This window comes from Aethalodelphis obliquidens, unplaced genomic scaffold, assembly GCF_003676395.1.
Source record: "Aethalodelphis obliquidens isolate GAN/ISIS:26980383/991018 unplaced genomic scaffold, ASM367639v1 scaffold90, whole genome shotgun sequence".
Lineage (NCBI taxonomy): Eukaryota > Metazoa > Chordata > Mammalia > Artiodactyla > Delphinidae > Aethalodelphis > Aethalodelphis obliquidens.
The window spans coordinates 3,704,331-3,724,630 of record NW_020838034.1 but is presented as its reverse complement, the minus strand read 5'-3'; the positions used below and the strand labels follow the sequence as shown (position 1 = coordinate 3,724,630).

The following is a 20,300-nucleotide window of genomic DNA, read 5'->3' as shown; positions in this document are numbered from 1 at the left end:
TAGGACCTAGTTTCTTCCCAAGTCACTTGGAAACAAAATTAAATACTGTACCCATATTTTCTTTTCTTTTCTTTCTTTATTTTTAAAAATTTCTTTATTTTTATTTATTTTTAATTCTTGGCTGCATTGGATCTTTGTTGCTGCACATGGGCTTTCTCTAGTTGCGGCAAGCGGTGTCTACTCTTTGTTGCAGTGCATGGGCTTCTCATTGTGGTGGCTTCTCTTGTTGCGGAGCACAGGTTCTAGGCACGCAGCCTTCAGTAGTTGCGGTGCGCAGGCTCTAGAGCTCAGGCTCAGTAGTTGTGGTGCATGGACTTAGGTGCTCCGTGGCATGTGGGATCTTCCCGGACCAGGGCTCGAACCCATGTCCCCTGCATTGGCAGGCGGATTCTTAACCACTGCGCCACCAGGGAAGTCCCTACACTTTCTTTTATTTTGTCTGTTTTATATGCCCACAAGTCTACCAACAGATGTAGGGCCCATCTCAATTAATTCCTTGTTTGTTTCATCTCAGGAGCAGCTACATCTGCCCAAGAAAGTAGTATTGGGATCCCCAGACAGTTCTGGAAGAGACTGGAAAAGCCAGGGCCGGGGCCAAGGAGTCAGTATGGAGGGAGAATTTCTTCAAGCTTGGCTTCTTTGGGAGCTGGATTTTGCCCCAGATGCAGGCACAGTTGAAACTTTGGCTCAGAAGAGCAATTTAGAGTCCTGTTGAGGGGAGCCGCAATGGAGCCGCAGGTAAAGCATTAAGGTCTGTCCAGAACTGTTGGACCAACCAGGCCTGGGAGGCCAAAAAGGAGAGAATCTGAGGCCTGCTCAGTCTCCAGTCTCTAGTCTCCCTATCTTCAAAAAGAACTAGGCCAGAATGCTGTAGAGAAAAGGGAAAATGGAGGTCAGAAGAGGGAGATCTGAAAAGGGATTTTCCAGACAAACTCACCGTGTCTCCCTGGTGAGGTGAAGCCCAGTATAAGGAAGAAGGCCAAACCTGAGCCCCAGACCTGTCCCTCTCATGGAGACCATCCCAAATCAGTAAGCTGGCCCTGGGGCTTCTTCCTGGACTTTGCTGTTTCCAAAAGGTCTTTATGAGTGATGAGTGTTCAATCTTGTCCCAGCTCTGTCAGGAAGCTGGGCCAGGTATTATCTCACTTTTCTGACAGAGATAATGAGCTTCAGAGAAGTTTGCTGCTTCTATGGCTGGTAAGTGGGTGAAGCAGGCAGGTCTCAAGCTCTGCATAGCTGACTATAAATCCTGGAACCTTTCTGGTTTCCAAAGCTGATTCATTTCCCTGAATGAGCCACAGGCCTTTAGATGCTCCTAAAACTGGGCATGGGCTCAATAGTTCTAAATACCCTTCTTTTCACCACCTCTCAAGGGCTGCTTCTGCACTCCTGGCCCAGGGCACTGGGGTGCTCCGCCAGAGATAGGGTCTGCGGCTGGGCCTGAGGGAGCAGTCCCACTGGCTTCTGCTCTAGTCACAAGTGTTATAGAGGCTTTGGGATCTGCAGTGGGCTTTCTTTATTTTACTTCCACCCTCAGTTTGTGGCCTGGTTTCCTTGACGGACCCAGAGTCTTTCCAATGTCCTTCCCATCCCGCAGCCCCTGTCCCATCAGGATCTTGAGAGAGAAGGAGCATCTGGATCTTCCCCACCCTGTGCTCCTTCTATTCTGGGATTCATTTTGATGAGTAGAGTTGTTTAGGGGACAGAAGGCAGAAGAGCTGCTGGGATTACAGAACAATATAAGCAGTGTGACCTGGATTAAAATCACTCAACTGTGTAATTCTATGCTTTCATAATTATTTTCCTGGGATTATGGCCAAACTCATGGCTGTGAAAATGCCAACATCTTATCTTTTGAGGTGGCAGATACAGGCTAATAATAGCATGCATAAGAGAGTCCTTTATAATTCTGGACTACCTAATATGAACTAACAGTGTTGTCCTGACCACATGCTAGTATAGAATGGGTGAGTGGTTCTAAAGGCAGCAGGGGCAATGGGGAGTATCAAGGTGGATTGGAGGCAGCATAGAGAAGGGCCTCGGAGGGGGGTAAGCCAGTTCCCATGCCCCAGGCCCTGCCATCACCCACCTTCACACACTACGCCTGCATCCTCATCGTGCCCACAGTCAAAGGTCTCCATCTGTTCACATTCAGCCAGGGCCTCTTCTGTCCCATTGCACAGGGCTACCTGAATAAATACAGGTCAGTCCTCTTCTGTCACTGGCAGATACAACATGCCTGCAGGTGTGTGTCTGGCTGCTCCACAGCCCAGCTTCTGGCACACCACAGCCACATCCTTCATGTCCCAGCCGTCATCACACACAGTGCCCCAGCGACCTTCCTTTTCCACCTCCACCCGCCCATTGCAGTGGTGGGCACCATTCACCAAGCGGATTTTAGGTGGATGTTCTGTAAACAGAAGGGGTCAGAGCACACTGAGAAATGTCCTCTTGGGCTTCCCTGGTGGCGCAGTGGTTAAGAATCCGCCTGCCAATGCAGGGGACACGGGTTCGAGCCCTGGTTCGGGAAGATCCCACATGCCATGGAGCAACTAAGCCCGGGCGCCACAACTACTGAGCCCACGCTCTAGAGCCCGTGAGCTACAACTACTGAGCCCATGTGCCAAAACTACTAAAGCCTGCGCGCCTAGAGCCCGTGCTCTGCAACAAGAGAAGCCACCGCAATGAGAAGTCTGCACACCGCAACTAGAGAAAGCCCTCACGAAGCAACGAAGACCCAACGCAGCCAAAAATAAATAAATAAATAAATAAATAATTAAAAAAAAAAAAGAAATGTCCTCTTAGGGCAGTTCCCAGTGTTAAGAGAGGTTGTTTGATAGTGGTGGTGATATGTGGTGTGGGGGTAGGGGGCTTGCTGAGTTGGGAACCACAGAGCTTTGCTCTATCCTATGCTATTACCATCTCCTAAGAGCATCTCACCCCACCTAAGGCCCTCACTCAAAGACACCTAGGAAAAGTTTTTGCTTTCTGAAAACAAAGGAATATGGGCACATAGAGACTTATGGTTTGATTCTTATGAGCTGAGAAAGACCTTAGAAAAAGAGAAGGTTAGAACTAGATCTTTCCCAGAAATGGACACCGAGGCTTAGAATAGGGAAAGGCCTAGAATAGGTCAGTTGAGTTACTCAGTTTCCTTTTGCTCCACTCTATTACTGACTTCACCAATCACAGGCTCATATTCTCTGCAGAGAGAAAGGGGTGAACACATCACACAGACTGGTCAATCCCTAATATTTGCCTATTTTTTGTTGTTGTTGTTGTTGCAGTACGCTGGCCTCTCACTGTTGTGGCCTCTCCCGTTGCAGAGCACAGGCTCCGGACGCGCAGGCTCAGCGGCCATGGCTCACGGGCCCAGCCGCTCCGCGGCATGTGGGATCTTCCTGGACCACGGCACGAACCCGTGTCCCCTGCATCGGCAGGCGGACTCTCAACCACTGCGCCACCAGGGAAGCCGTCTGTCTATTTATTTGGTTTTTGTTTTTTACACTGGAGTAATGTGTAAAGAGACTCTTTTCTCTAGGGTATCTAGCAGAAAGGAGGGATATAAGCCTGGAGATGTCAGTGGCCAGCTTTGCCTGTCTGAGAGTTAAGCTAGTGGAGAAATGCAGAGGAAAGAGGGGAGGCAAAGACAGAATGCTCGGCCAGTCGCACATTAGCCATGTCCATACCTGACCCCTGCCACCAACTTCATTTCTTTTTTTTTTGGGACCAAGCCCTTTTGTATGGGATTTCTGTCATTAACAACCAAAATGTCACATCTTACACAGTCAATTACCAAGTTCTTGGCAAAGCCTCTGTAAAAAGCTAAATTTAAAAGAATTATAGGTAATAATGTGAATATGATTCTCAAAAATTAATAGATTAAAAAGAGCAAACATATGTAAGACTCTATAGAAACTGAATAGATCAAGCAGCTAGCTTAATTTAATAAAAAAATAAATACTGAACTTTGTATATCCTAAACAGAAAATTCACATTCTTTTCAAATTCCATTTATAGTATTTAGAAAACTGTTGACTGTGTGTTAGGTCATAAAGAAATTCTCAGTAAATCCCCAGTGTAAAAACTATGCAGACCATATTCTTTGATAAAATTTAATACAAGGATAATAAAAAAAATCTATAATGAAAAGTTTAAAAAAAAGAAATCTATAAGAAATTAATAAAATAGAAGATAAAATGTATTCATAAGAAATGGTTGTCTCAAGTTATAAAATAAATATGTGAAACATATTTCACATGCTTTGGAAATTAGACAAATAAAAATATTATACATCAAAACTTGTAGGATGAGATAAAATGGTACTGAGAAGAAACCATGCAGTTTTTAATGCACTTATTAGGAAACAAAGATGAAAAATGAATAAGACTTTAAAGAACCACATAAACTTAAAAAGGAAGAAAGATATACTGAAGATAAAGGAGAAATAAATGAATTAGAAAACCAAAAACCAAATAGATTTGAATTAAAGATAACAAACCTAGGGCTTCCCTGGTGGCGCAGTGGTTGAGAGTCCGCCTGCCGATGCAGGGGACACAGGTTCGTGACCCAGTCCGAAAAGATCCCACATGCCGCGGAGCGGCTGGGCCCGTGAGCCATGGCCGCTGAGCCTGCGCGTCCGGAGCCTGTGCTCCTCAACAGGAAAGGCCACAACAGTGAGAGGCCCGCGTACCACAAAAAACAAAAACAAAAACAAAAAAACCCTGGCTCTTTAAAAAGAGGAATAAAGACAAACCTCTGGCAAATATGGTTAAGAAAGGGGTCACACAAACCAGAAATGAGAAGAGCGCATAATCACATCTATAAAGGCTGTCTGAAAATTCGATGAGAATACTATGTATTAAATTTGGGTAAAATCATCCAAATTATTTTAACAAAGGATAGAAAATTTGGAGAATAATAAAAAAGAGGATTTGACAATGGAGGTAAAGATCTAACAGGCTCAGAATGTTGTTTGGGCTAGTTCCAAAGACTTATCAAATAGCAGATAATTCCAATACGGTTTTAAGCTGCAGGGCACAGAAAATATGGAAAACCTCTGAAAACATTCTTATGAGGCTAACCTATCCCTGAAACCAAAACTAGTTCAAAAAATAAAACTCACTTTTAAATAAAGATGCAAACATTTGAAATAAATATTAGTAAGTTGTATGTAGCTGCTACCTATGATGATATAACAACTAAGAAGGGTTTATAGCAGGAATTCAATAATTGTTCCATATTAGGAATCTATTAATGCACTGCTCCACAATAATAAATTAAAAGGAAAAAAATTATATAACCATCATATTAAAATAGTGGCAGGGAGCAAAGTTTTTCAATTCTGTAGCCCTAGCCTAAAGTTCTATCTTTGCACCTATTAGCTGTGTGACGGTGGGCAAGTTACTTATTCTAAATTTCGTTTCCTCATTAGTAAAATGAGAGTTGTTAATGGAGATTAAATGAGATAATCCTAGTATCGTTTGGAATCCTAGAATCTGGTTTGTTCCTGGGGTTTCTACTTTTTCCTTAAGTATTTACAAGGTTTGGTTGTAACTCCTTGCTCACTGAGAGCTCTGAGCATACACTTACCCCACTTCCAGTACTGCCTTGATCCTAGTACAGTACCTATTTCACACCTATCTGATGAGGTAAGTGACAGGGAAACAGGAAGGCCAGTGATGCTGTTGTTTAGACCAATGAGAAGGAGAGACTGGAAGAGCTGACAGGCTCTTTAGGCTAGCTTCGATTCCCTGAGGGAGAAGAAAATCCATGGAAAGGACGCACAAGCCATGGTTTGGCATAATGGCAACTAGTACTGTGGAAGGAGATGTTGGACTTGTCCTTCCCGTGACGTTGGGCCCCCAGGCCACTGTCAGCTTCGCAGGCATGGTTCCCAGAATGCCCTGTGGTCAGAGAGAGGTTGAAGGATGCTCCTCCTCCAAAAGGCACCGAGGTGCTCCCCAGGGTGACATTTTCATGATAAAACCGGTATAGGATGGGGGGAGATGCTCTCTTGTTCCCACAGCAAAGCTCCACCATGTCCCCAGTGAAGGCCTGGGCCCCAGAAGTACTGAAAGTGAGGACAGGATGTGACACTGGAACTGATAAAGGCAGGACGGTCCATCAAAGAGGGTCTCTCGTGCCAGCACAGACTTATAACCCACTCCATCCTCACCCAACTGTCCACACAGTATCCCTCGAGTCCCGGGGATTCTTTCTCACTGTCGCACCTCCTGATCTAACAACACTGCAGAGACAGTTCCCGTAGAGCTTTGATAAGTTCTGGAGAGCGTGCCTCTGGCCGTGCCACGTAGCCTGCCTCCTGTATCCCCTTGTCATCTCCTTTAGCTCTTCTGCCACTGTAGCCAGTGCCACCGCCGCCAACACCATTACAGTAACAATCCTAGCATGTTCAGATGGCTTCTTAACCTCTTCACAACCCTGTTCCGTATCATCCTTGGAACATCCTCACTGCCACAGAAGGAAACTGACCCCAGTTGGGACTCTCTGGCTAATTAGGAGAGTGCTACTTACTTCTCATGGAGACGTTCACCGCCTCGCTCTGGATGAGGCCGTAGCCATTGTCAGCTGTGCAGTAGTAGCCCCCTGCGTGGCTCTCCCTGATAACAGGGATCTCCAGCTCTGCTCTCTGGGAACGCTGACTTTTCTGCCCCAGACTCTCCCTCGTGTCCTCTCTGTGCCAGGAGAACATGATGTCCCCTGTGCCTTCAGCCACAGAGAAGACAAGGACCAGCATCTTCCCTTCGACTGCCTGGTCTCCCTGGGGCTGGGTCTCCAGGAATGCTCCAGACATGGGGATTCCTGTGTAAACGTAAGAGGGCAGGTGAGGGCCTGATGCGGAGGCTGTTACTACCTGCTGAGCATTATGGCAGGTGGAGATGGTAGAAGGTTTAGGCAGAGGCGTATTTTTCATCGGGGAGGTGCATGCTGAGGGCCTTCAGGAAGGATCACCCTGCTACTGAACACTCCAAAACTTCAAACTTGCACTTTCTCCACACTCATTAGCCTTCACTAATGCCCACAGCCTACAGTGATCTTGCTCCTTCCTGATCTCCAGATAAACTTGGGGCAGTGGGTATGGTGGGAGGGGGACAGGGGGAGTCCCCACCCACCTCTGCCACTTATTCATTGCATGATCTTGGTAGATAAATTAATCTCTCTGATCCTCAGTTTTCTCAAAGATAAAGTGTGGATAATCATACCAACTTTATAGAGTTCTCATGAAGATGAAACAAGATACAAGATGTATAAAGCACCCATTACACGGGAGATGTCCAGCAAATGGTAGCTATTACTGGTACCACCCTCCACGGGCCTGGCTGAGGTAGGAAACGTAGCAAGATGGTTAAAAGGGCAACCACTGGTACCAGAGTGCCTGGGTTTAAATTCCAGCTGTGCCATTTGTTTGCTGGGTTCCCTTGGTCAGGCCATTTAACAGCTCTGTGCTTTCAATTCCTCATGTGTAAAATGGGGATGACAGTAGTATCCATTTTACAGATACTTTCACCCTACTTCACAGGGTTGCTGTGAGGACTAAACATAAAACTGCTCTGAGCAGTGCCTTCCTAGTACTTGGTAAACTTTCTACAAGTCTTCCCCTCTGCAAATATTTCTGAGCATCAGAGGGGTTCTGAATTGAGTACAACAGCTTGGGTTCAGGCTTAGCATTTAGTAAACTTATTATAAATGCTGGGGATCCTTATTGTTGTTTCTATCATCATCATCATCATCATCATCATCATCATCATCATCATCATCTCATCATCATTATCACCATCATCACTTTGTTCCTTCATTGCTCTACCTGGGTTAAATGTGCCTCCTAGTTGGGAGTCATTCTCTGCAGACAGAGACCATGATTTATTTATCTCTTGGTTCACTGAGCATACTTCAGTGCTAGGCATACATAAATGCTCCAGAGAGGGATTATTTTCTGACAGGGAGAGCAAAGCTATTGGGAAATGGTGCCATGGTAGCAGTTAATAAAGCAGAACCCAGATGGGTCATTGTAGCCCCCACACACACGGGGATGGGGGGAAGCACAGTTGAAAAGACAAACACAGGTCTGAATGGGAGCTACTGTTCTTCTCTGTGCCACCCAGCCTGGCAGTCCAGCACTGAAGCTTAATCTACACTTGTATATAGGATTGGTGGCTCTGTTTTGAGATACTGTGAGATGCTGTCATCGCTTCACACCAGTAATATCCTGAGTCTTCCTTCCGTATTGATGAGATCCAAAACTCTGTGAGCTCCAGTCTGACCTCAGGGTGTGGCCATCCTTGAAGAAGGAGTAGCCAGCCACCACACTGTTCTGTGACCCAGCCCTACAGCTTGGGCTTTTTGGGGGGAAATTTTTCAGTTGGCAATGGAGCTAGAAATTATTAAAAATCAATTTGGAATTGTAGCACATTGGGATGAATTGCAGAGAAACTGTTTGTTGCTCTGATAAAAATCTTAATCCAATGGAGCTGGAGGAATCAGGCTCCCTGACTTCAGACTATACTACAAAGCTACAGTAATCAAGACGGTATGGTACTGACATAAAAACAGAAATATAGATCAATGGAACAGGATAGAAAGCCCAGAGATAAACCCACACACATATGGTCACCTTATCTTTGATAAAGGAGGCAAGAATATACAATGGAGAAAAGACAGCCTCTTCAATAAGTGGTGCTGGGAAAACTGGACAGGTACATGTAAAATTATGAAATTAGAACACTCCGTAACACCATACACAAAAATAAACTCAGAACGGATTAAAGACCTAAATGTAATGCCAGACACTATCAAACTCTTAGAGGAAAACATAGGCAGAACACTCTATGACATAAATCACAGCAAGATCCTTTTTGACCCACCTCCTAGAGAAATGGAAATAAAAACAAAAATAAACAAATGGGACCTAATGAAACTTCAAAGCTTTTGCACAGCAAAGGAAACCATAAACAAGACCAAAAGACAACCCTCAGAATGGGAGAAAATATTTGCAAATGAAGCAACTGACAAAGGATTAATCTCCAAAATTTACAAGCAGCTCATGCAGCTCAATAACAAAAAAACAAACAACCCAATCCAAAAATGGGCAGAAGATCTAAATAGACATTTCTCCAAAGAAGATATACAGATTGCCAATAAACACATGAAAGAATGCTCAACGTCATTAATGCAAATCAAAACTACAATGAGATATCATCTCACACCAGTCAGAATGGCCATCATCAAAAAATCTAGAAACAATAAATGCTGGAGAGGGTGTGGAGAAAAGGGAACACTCTTGCACTGCTGGTGGGAATGTAAATTGATACAGCCACTATGGAGAACAGTATGATTTCTTAAAAAACTACAAATAGAACTACCATATGACCCAGCAATCCCACTACTGGGCATATACCCTGAGAAAACCATAATTCAAAAAGAGTCATGTACCAAAATGTTCATTGCTGCTCTATTTACAATAGCCCAGAGATGGAAACAACCTAAGTGTCCATCATCAGATGAATGGATAAAGAAGATGTGGCACATATATACAATGGAATATTACTCAGCCATAAAAAGAAATGAAATTGAGTTATTTGTGGTGAGGTGGCTGGACCTAGAGTCTGTCACACAGAGCAAAGTAAGTCAGAAAGAGAAAAACAAATACCGTATGCTAACACATATATATGGAATCTAAGAAAATAAAAGAAGAACCTAGGGGTAAGACGGGAATAAAGACAAAGACCTACTAGAGCATGGCCTTGAGGATATGGGGAGGGGGAAGGGGAGGCTGTGACGAGGTGAGAGAGTGGCATGGACATATATACACTACCAAGCGTAAGGTGGATAGCTAGTGGGAAGCAGCCGCGTAGCACAGGGAGATCAGGTCAGTGGTTTGTGACCATCTAGAGGGGTGGGATAGAGAGGGAGGGAGGGAGGGTGACGCAGGAGGGAAGAGATATGAGAACATGTGTATATGTATAACTGATTCACTTTGTTATAAAGCAGAAACTAACACACCATTGTAAAGCAATTATACTCCAATAAAGATGTTAAAAAAAAAATCTTAATCCCAGGCCTGAACTTTGGATCATTCCCCTTCAGTGTAAAACAGAGGTGATGTCAGACATGAAGGAATGGAATGGAGAAAGAGACTGGACTTGAGAGGGTTTGCTTAGGCTGTCTGCCCAGCTCACCCCTCCAGCCACAAATTTATGGTGGAAGGAAGGAGTGCCAGCTCTCTCATTGTGTCAAGATCCAATCTTCAAAGTGGGATCTGTGAAACTCTAATTCAAAAAGATACATGCACCCCAAAGTTCATAGCAGCACTATTTACAATAGCCAAGACACAGAAGCAACCTAAATGTCCATTGGCAGATGAATGGATAAAGATGTCGTATATACAGTACAACATATACAATGGAATACTACTACTCAGCCATAAAAAAGAGTGAAATAATGTCATTTGCAACAGCATGGATGGACCCAGAGATTATCATACTAAGTGAAGTAAGTCAGAGAGAGACAAATATCATATGATATCACTTATATGAGGAATCTAAAATATGATACAAATGGACTTATTTACAAAATAGAAACAGACCCACAGACATAGAAAACAAATTTATGGTTACCAAAGGGGAAAGGGGGAGAAGGATAAATTAGGAGTTTGGGATTAGCAGATACAAACTATTATATATAAAATGGATAAACAGCAAGGTCCTACTGTATAGCATAGGGAACTATATTCAATATATTGTAATAACCTATAATGAAAAAGAATATGAAAAAGAACATATATGTTACATATATTCAGTTATATATGTATAACTGAATCACTCTGCTGAAAAGCAGAATCTGACAGAAAATAATAAATCAACTATACTTCAACTTTAAAAACATGCAAAGTGGGATCTATAAGGAGGTGGAGAGAAAGCATTTAGAACTTTCATATTATATTAAACATTGCCTCATCTTTCCTCATCAAAACATTTTCTGTTTTCTTTGTAAATTTATTTAATTTTTTGGGCTACATTGAGTCTTCGTTGCTGAACGCAGGCTTTCTCTAGTTGCGGTGAACGGGGGGTACTCTTCGTTGTGGCGCGTGGGCTTCTCATTGCAGTGGCTTCTCTTGTTGTGGAGCTCGGGCTCTAGGCGTGTGAGCTTCAGTAGTTGTGGCACGTGAGCTCAGTAGTTGTGGCTTGGGGGCTCTAGAGCACAGGCTCAGTAGTTGTGGCACACGGGCTTAGTTGCTCTGTGGCATGTGGGATCTTCCCGGCCCAGGGCTCGAACCCGTATCCCTTGCATTGGCAGGCGGATTCTTAACAACTGCACCACCAGGGAAGCCCCAAAATGTTCTGTTTTTGTGTATGTTTTACAACATTCACCATCAATACAGGGATCTATATCTATGTAATACATTTAAAGTACATGCTGAAAATTTTTTTCTTGATAGAGCAAAGTGATCAAATAAGTTCAGAGACAACTACGCTATACCTTTTAGCCACTTTGAAAGTTCCAACATTAGACTAGGAGGTTGGGGTGGAGGGCGAGGGGGGCATAAATACTGATAAAGAAAAAGAAATCTTAAGCCCTCCTGGAGGCCAAAAGATTTCTTCCTCCACGTTGAGACTGGGTAAGTTTTCCAGTAAAGATTATAGAGATGAAATCTATTTGATTAAAGAAATATTTGAGAAATAAGATTTATGTGACCAACTTGGTAATAATGACAGGGCAAGGGAGAATAAGAAAGGATGACTCCAGGTTACACTGAGCCTGGAACAAGGATTGGACCATAAGTGGCCTTTAACTTTGACATATTACTTACAGACCCTTTCCTTAGACGAAGGTACAATTGTACATATGCACGCATTTTTACCATGACTTCAGGGAGTTCACTGGATCCTATGAGGCTGATTCAGAGACCCTCTAATGTGTTAAGAACACTCTTGCTTAAAATTATGTCAGATATAATGTAATTTATATCATCAGACATACAAGTACTAGATTTATAAGTATCACTTCCCCTCCCTATAATATAATGAATACTTTCTCAAAGGAATAATTCAGGAAGAAAATGTAACTTTCCAGTCTAATATAAAACAAAGCTTTCCGCTTTATTTCATTACATTAGAATTCTAATTAAAAAAAAGAAAGAAAGAAAGGAAAACAAGTTAGGCACAGATAGTTTGTAATCCAAATAAAAGATTGAGGGAAGTTCTTGTTCGACTCAGAGCATCTCCCTTGCCCACTGGTTTTCTCTCTGTTATAAATATTTTTCCATCACTGCCTCCAGTGCTTCTGGTGGAGGCCGTTGAGCTCCTGTGGCCAGAACCAGGAGAACGTTTTGCCAACAGTACCTTGCATTGTTTGCTTTTCCTTCACAGTTAACTTCTTTCCTGTCCCAGGGTTTAATAGTAAAGGGAAAAGAATTCATTGCCTTGGAGGGTCAGGATAGGGTCTTTCACCCGTCAAACAGGCAGGTAACAAAGATGAATGTGACACTGGAGTATTCCTACCCCGGCTGGAACTAGGGTGAGACACTGGCCTCCTGCTCTCTTTACCCCAGTCCAGGCCCTGATCCCTGGGAGGCTGAGAGAGGCGGTACCTTCCTTGCATGGAAGAATAAGTATGATTCCCAGAGACTGAAAAGAACGAAAAAGCAAGTAACTCACCTGACTGCACCCTGAGAGGAGCTGTGAGAGAATAGAGTCAGAGAGTTACCACAGGACCAGGATAAAGATCTTTTTTAAAAAAGTTATAACCCTCTAAGAACCTTCCCAACAACTCTCTTTTTCCCTTTCTTTCTATCCCTTCTTCCCTCTACCCTCATCCTCCCTTCCCTTCTATCCTCCCTCCCTCAGTTCCTCTATTTATTTTCCCTCCTATTTTTCCCCTCCATCTTTCCTTCTTCCCTGACTCACAAGCAACGCTCTCGTAGAATCAAATACTTGTTTTGTAAGACCCACAGTTTATAAACACAGTCCATCTCATTTACCAGAAGTTGGTTATTTTGTAGGTAAAATCTCAGAAGTTTTGTGATTTATTTTCTCCTCTTTCACCTTCTCTTTTTAAGACTTTTTTTTTTTTGAGACATTTTGCCTGCCTGGTGGCAACACACAAGCCAGGAAGGACCAGGAAGGAAATGGAGGTGTCCTCTCACATCTAGTTGACACTGTTTCTCCCTTTATCCCTGTTTAGATCTAGTACTGCATTTGCATCCATATACAAGAGTCATTAATCAGCAAAAACCACAATCTCATCCCATCATCTTTGAAGCCTCTCCAAAATTTAAGTCTAGGAAAGTTAGAGCTTAGCCAAAAATATGGTAGCTTGAAGTGGAAGTGGGGTTGGGGGCAGAGTAGGATTTACATGGGCTAGAAATAGAATTTACCCTAACAGAAAATTCCTTTGATGTCCTTTTAAGAAGTTTTCCAATTTTCCTAGAGATCAAAGTAGAAATGGTTATTAAACAGAGGGAGAAGGCATCAGTATTTGGAAAAGAAACTCACAGTACTTTATTTTTCCTAAGACCCCTGCTCTGCTCAGTACCCATCTGCATATTACCTATTGGTCCTGAGTTAGAAGCTGAAGTCCATTCCTACTCATCCCAGCAGAAGAAGAAGAGGTTCTGTGATGCCCAGGCACAGGTGGTTCTGCCCTGGCTGCCCCCAAATCCTGCTCCAGCATCCTACCCACCAAGTACCAGAAGCAATGGCCACAGCAACATAAGGTTGGAGACAAGAAGTTCTCCCAGTGACAAGTGCAGCTCAGTTCCTAGAGCAGAATCCACAGTCTATCCCCATGGACTGTGAAGCCAGGATTGGGCACTGTGGTTCAGCAGGGATTTTATAGAAACAGAAAAAAAGGAAGTAGGAAAGCTCTCTGTTTGACAATCAGCATTGTCCCCACCCCCAGCCCCACATATGCTGAGAAAATAAATATTCTTCTTTACAGAGTTTCTCAGATATGTGTGTATTGATTAGAAATTCTCCTTAAAATGTAAGATGTCTTCACCTTATAGCTAAAGTCCCTCTAGGGAAGCTTTCTAACTTGTTTTGACTTTGCCGATTTAGTTCTGTACCTGCTAAAGTTCAAATTACGTGCATGGTCTCTTTCAAAGGGAAATCCCCTTTACCACTCAGAATGCATGGTCCGTTATGCAGTTCCTAATATTGTGACACCACGCTAACACTGCATGGCTGCCACTCTTTGGAGATATGCCCAGACGACGTGAAGAAATAAATAAGCATTTGTTAAAAATAATGGTGGATTAGGATGATATTAGTTGGTATTATGTAGTCCGGGGACTCAGGAAGATACAAATTCTACCCAACCCAAGTCATCCCTGCCCATGAGACGTTCCAGACTGATACAAGCAGAATGGAAGAAGTAATACACTCTGTGGTATTAACCTTGAGGCATTAGCCCCAAATTACTTTACAGTGGTCTGAAGAGCTTTAACACACAGAGGGCAGGTCACATCTCTCTCCTCACACTTCAAAGTTCAAGAATAAATTTTGAAAGAGAGCTCTTATATCAGGCTGGAAATAGAATCAGTCTAGTGTTTAAAAGAAGCGACTTTAATGAAAGGACTGACTCACAGAGATGGGGACAGGGTTGAAACAACAAACTAAACATGATGGGTCACCACGAGGCCAGTCACAGTGGGACACTGTTTCAGCTGAAGAAGCAGTGTGAAGAAGCAAGGGGAGGAAGGACTGTTACAAGAGCCCAGTGAGAACTGGAGTCACCAAGGAGGGGCCGCCAGGCGGAGCTGTGACTGTGGAAGGATGAAGCTACTGCTGGAGATGAGACGCTGAAACTGAGAAGGAGGGGGAAAATGCCCTGGCCTCTGCTTGCTGCCTGGTCTCCCCTTAGCACCTCCTACTGATGGAGTCCAACTGTATACCAGAGAGGCTGGCTGATGCAGTCTGCAGGAGTCAGCGTCCCAGGGCACAGAGCAGCAGAGAAGGGCAGAGCATGGGTCTGGGGTGGGGTGAGAGTGGCTCAAATCAAGAGTAACTAGTGTAGACCTAAATGGGGGGAAAAAGGTTATACCAGCATTAGAAGCTCCTTCCCAGCAAAAACCTTTCTTTGTCCATGTTCCCCTCCTGATACTGTCAATGTGTGGGTTGCTGAGATGAGACCAAGAAGATATTTGGGTGAGGCAAAACAGCACCTTGATGATCCTCAGTCAGCCACATTAAGGAGGAATTTTTTTTTTTTTTTTTTTTTTTTTTTTTTTTGCGGTATGCGGGCCTCTCACTGCTGTGGCCTCTCCCGCTGCGGAGCACAGGCTCCGGACGCGCAGGCTCAGCGGCCATGGCTCACGGGCCCAGCCGCTCCGCGGCATGTGGGATCCTCCCGGACCGGGGCACGAACCCACGTCCCCTGCATCGGCAGGCGGACTCTCAACCACTGCGCCACCAGGGAAGCCCCAAGGAGGAATATTGACAATGGAATAAACAAGGCAAATGAACTCTTCTTTACTAGCAATTTGTTGGCTCACAAGTGGCCCCTGTACGTGGAGGGCAAGGAGAGACCAAAGTAAGAGGTAGACCACCCCAGACGGGTACGTGACAGGTTTAATAAGCAAGGCGACTTACTCACGAGGCTTGCCTTGGGCGGCCACAAGTGAGTGATTTTTGCCCTCACCCGCCATATCTTAAGAGTTTGTTTAGGGGCCTTAACTGGGTTAGGCACATATACTGTCCAGACAGTCTCAAGAACACACTGCTCTCTCAAAGGCTGTGTACTTGAAAATGGCTCCCACTGTGGGAGCACAGGGAGGGGGTGAGGCACCTATGATTGTCCGGGTCCAGTTCTTGGGTCAAGTGGCAGTCATGTGCTCTGGTTATTTCCTCCAACATTTTACCCCTCGTGATCGACTCTTACAACTTCACAGAGCCCCCTCTCCAACGATGTGCCCTGAGTGGTCAGCAAGGGGTCTCACCAGCGTGGAGGTGGCTCGTTTGGCGGTTATCTGGCTGCACCAGAGTCAGATACCACAGCAGCAATATGGGCACCTGTAAGAGAAAACACAGATCAAGATAAGGATTCCTAAAATAAGTAACAGTTTTTTCCACCAAGAGCCCCATGATCCAAACCACTGATTTACTAAGTCCCCTAGGCTGGGGGTCCGATCACTCAGGATGTTCGTTTACTTGTGTTTTTATATGATTTAAAGACGATAACATTGGCAGATTCAGCTCTGAACATACAACACTTTTTGGATCATGGCACCAGGTTTCTTCTTGCGAGGCAATAATAACGTTCAAGGCTATTTTATTTTGGAGAGCAACTTTTCTCCTCCATTGAGAGCATTTCAGTGTTTGATAAGGACAGGCTTTGCTGGCTGTCATTTAAGGCTTGCTGGGTCAACTTTGTAAGGACTTCTATATATGCTGTATTGTCCTCCAGGCCAACGGAGGGAACAAAGACAACAGCCAAACTGACCGTACTAATGGAAAACAGAACATGCCCACCCGACCTCGAGGAGAATGAGGTTGGCAGCTTCAGGAACTTGACTCAGGTGTGCTCTGGGTGAGGCAGCACGGTCAGGCATGAGGACATGGTCTGGGGGTAGGATATGCCACACCAGAACCCTTACCTTTTCTCCTCTTTTAATGGTGTGTATCCCGTTCCAGTTACAGTGTGTTTCAGCAAGTCCAGTTTGTAGCAGGGCAGTTGGGCCCCAATGGAGATCTAGTAGTTCTCCCTCACCCAGGGGTGTGAAGTATCTCACCCATCCTGGCGGGACTGAGACAGGAAGACAAGAATGCAGCCATTTTGGAAAAGGACCAGGGAACGGCCTTGAGCAAAACAGGCCTTGCCAGCTAAGGAACAAAGGCCCTGGGGGCCAGAGTTCCAGAGATAAAAAACTAGGAATAAAAAGTTAGCTTTATCTCTGTTACACTAATGAGTATACCTGGTTGCCACAAGACAAAAAACTCAACTATACATTTTAAACTTACCTCTTCCTGTGCTTTCTTGCAGAAAAGTCTCATGCATTTCTTTCCCCTCACAGAAGCACTCCCTATTCCTGATAGCCACCCTTTGATCACCTGCTGCAGATCAAAGAAGTCTGATGATTTCTGGAAATGAGACAAAACCTCACTTTTGTTATAAAAGCAACTCGGCCCTTCTACGGGGGGAGCTGGCACTTTTCTTCTGCCTTCGCTCTTCCGCGCAAGTTATCTCTTTAAATAAAAAGCTCTGCTTGCCTAAGAATCTTGTGGAGGCCATATTCAATTCTATGATATTGCTGTCTAAGAATCTGGAAAGGGCCCGATGACAGGATGTCCCACTGAAAATTTCAGTAGACAATTCCTTACCTAGGCGTGACGGGGCTTGATGTTCTCAGCAGCATAGCTCATTGATCCAATGGCTGTTTCTTGTGATTCCCATACCCTTACGATATTTAGTGCCTCAGCAGTGGTCCCCAGTCTGGCACATAGGGCAACAGGCCCTGCTGGTTAATCATTCAAATGTATGAAAGCCTGGGACATGACTTTGGTCCACCCAGCCAAGGTGGGTTTTCCTGTTAGTAATTTACTCTGCTGTTTTCTGTTTGTTTGTTTGTTTGCGATACGCAGGCCTCTCACTGTTGTGGCCTCTCCCGTTGCGGAGCACAGGCTCCGGACGCGCAGGCTCAGTGGCCATGGCTCGTGGGCCCAGCCGCTCCGCGGCATGTGGGATCTTCCCGGACCGGGGTACGAACCCGTGTCCCCTGCATCGGCAGGCGGACTCTCAACCACTGTGCCACCAGGGAAGCCCTGCTGTTTTAATATTCTATTTTTCTTTTTTATTAACCTGCTGCTTGCAGGTTATAGGGGAGATGGAACCTCCATTTAAGGTCTTGTTCTTCTTCCCAGTCTTGCATATCATGACTTTTGAAATGTGACCCTTAAATAATGTCTATTTGATGAGGGTACCTTTACATGGTTCTCAGCTTCTTTAAACCCCTAATGGTGGTAGCCTGATTTGCTTGGCAACAGGAAAGAGCTTGAGTTAAGCCAGACACAGTATACACACTCACCAAGGCATACTTAGAAACCTCACTCAGAGGGAGGGGGTAATATAATCAATCTGTCAATCCCTCACCAATTGGGAACTCTGCTGGATGGTTCCAGACTACTTTGGCAGTTGCCTTGGATGTTGTTTAGAGTACACAAAACATGCCGTTACTGTATTAAACAAGTCACTATATTTTAAAGGCAACCTGGCATCCTTGACACTACGTCATCCTACCCAGGTGTTGCGGTGGCCACTCTTTTTGTACACTCAATCCGCTGTATCTACTGAAGGGTCAGTTTGTAGGGCTTGTACCTAAGCTAGGGCAACAGCTTCCTGATTGCCAAGAGATGTCAGTGTCTAATGAGCTGGAACATGGAAGACAGTGAGGATGGCCTCAGGCTCTTGCAGGTGAACCCAAATGTCTTTCCACATACCCTGACTCCCAGGGGCTTACTTATGATCGTCCACCCCTCGGCTCCCCATTGTTCAAGCCATAGGGTTAATCCCATTAGAAAAGCCCAGCAGTCAGTACAAGGGGTTAATGGCCCGAGTTCATGAATGATCCGCCAGCCAAACTGCTTGAGGCTAGCCCACTGGCTTCTGTGTTTGCAGGCATCTGAATACCAGACACAGAGGGAATGTTTTTTTTTTTTTTTTTTTGCGGTACACGGGCTTCTCACTGTTGTGGGCTCTCTGCGTTGCGGACCACAGGCTCCGGACGCACAGGCTCAGTGGCCATGGCTCACGGGCCCAGCCGCTCCGCGGCATGTGGGATCTTCCCAGACTGGGGCACGAACCCGTGTCCCCTGCATCGGCAGGCGGACTCCCAACCATTGCGCCACCAGGGAAGCCCCAGAGGGAATGTTTTTCATTCACTTTTTATAGGCTTCAGGGGGCTACCACAGGAATAGAGGGGTGCTATTTGGAGAATCTACATACTCTACAAGGCCTAGTAGTGCCCACATTTTTAGAGACAGTGGGCTGGCAGATAGGGTGCTCCTTTGCTGCAAATAGGCTGCAGCTAAGTTAGAGTGGGGGTTTGAGCCATGGCGGAGGTGGGTTGATGGAACATATTTTTAATCCACCCCCTGATAGGAAGGGAAGTTCTTACCATGATGTGCTGTTCCTTTGTGAGATGCCGTACCTTGAGGAGTGCTGTGTACACTGCTAGGGGCTGTTGCTCTGTGGGAGTCTATCGGGTTTCTGCCCCCTTCCAGAATCCTAACTATACTCTCTCCTTCTTTTGTCTCTGCCACAGTGCCTAACTCACACCTTCCAGAATCACCGATACATCTAAATCAAATGGTAGCCCTGCTTGGGTGATGCCCAGAGCTTTAATTTGTTTCATTAGTATTTTTGCCTTCTCAAAGGTGGCTTGCTGCTCTGATCCCCAGCCCCCCATATGCCTTCTTTTTACTAAGAAGTATAAGGGACAGAGGCGCTGTGCCAGGTGGAATAAAACTCTTCCCAAACCCCCAAATCCCTGCAAAGCTTTTCATCTCGTTTACATTCTTAGGAGTTTGATAGGCTTGCATCTTATCAATTACAGCTCCTGGGACAGCGCACATCTTACCTGACCAGACAACTTCCAAAACTTCATGGTAGTGCCTAGGCATTGAATTTTTGCAGGTTCACTGCTTATCCTCTGTCTTGCAGATGTTTCAGCAAAGCCTACAGAGTGTCCTGCAGCAGAGGCAAGTCTTCAGGTGAACATTATATTATTAATGTAATGGGCCCATTTTACTGATGTGAGGAAGAAAAGGAAGGACAGATCTTGAATTATCATCCCATGACATATTGTGGAACTGTGCAGGTAACCTTGGGGAAGTTCTTGAAAGGTCCATGTGAAAGCAAAATGATCTTAGTTATCAGAAACCTTATTTGTAAGATATCTTTCTCATGAGTCTCTTGAAGATGAAGCACTTTTGTAAGAACATTTATGTTAATAACATACATTTATATAAAATAAACCTAAAGAAAGTTTAGCATCAATTTTTATTTGACCAATAATATAAGAAAATTTTGTCTTTTTAGTAGATGAAATAAAATGAAGTTTCAGTTTTATATAAGTATATTATTGACATCAAGTTTCATTTTTTCTTTATGTCAGTTAAATAGAGCTCTTAAAAAATAATTTTGGCAATATCCTTCAGAGGTAGAAAAATACCACATATACATAACATATAGCCATAGATATATGTAAACATACACAGAAATTTAAACATAGACCCCACAGTTTTTATTCAAAAACTTTAGCCATGAATCAGGTACCCACTTAA

At 44.4% G+C, this 20,300-nt stretch overlaps 1 protein-coding gene across 1 annotated transcript; it reads right to left on the bottom strand.

Moving 5' to 3' along the window:
- Positions 1-2,081: 2,081 nt before the first annotated feature.
- Positions 2,082-19,621, bottom strand: LOC113613963 (Fc receptor-like protein 3). Its single transcript, XM_027095152.1, is given in 8 exon segments — positions 2,082-2,425; positions 5,412-5,426; positions 5,856-6,104; positions 6,538-6,825; positions 12,678-12,698; positions 15,959-16,031; positions 16,980-17,099; positions 19,595-19,621. Coding segments are annotated over 8 exon segments (1,137 nt in total).
- Positions 19,622-20,300: the final 679 nt, after the last annotated feature.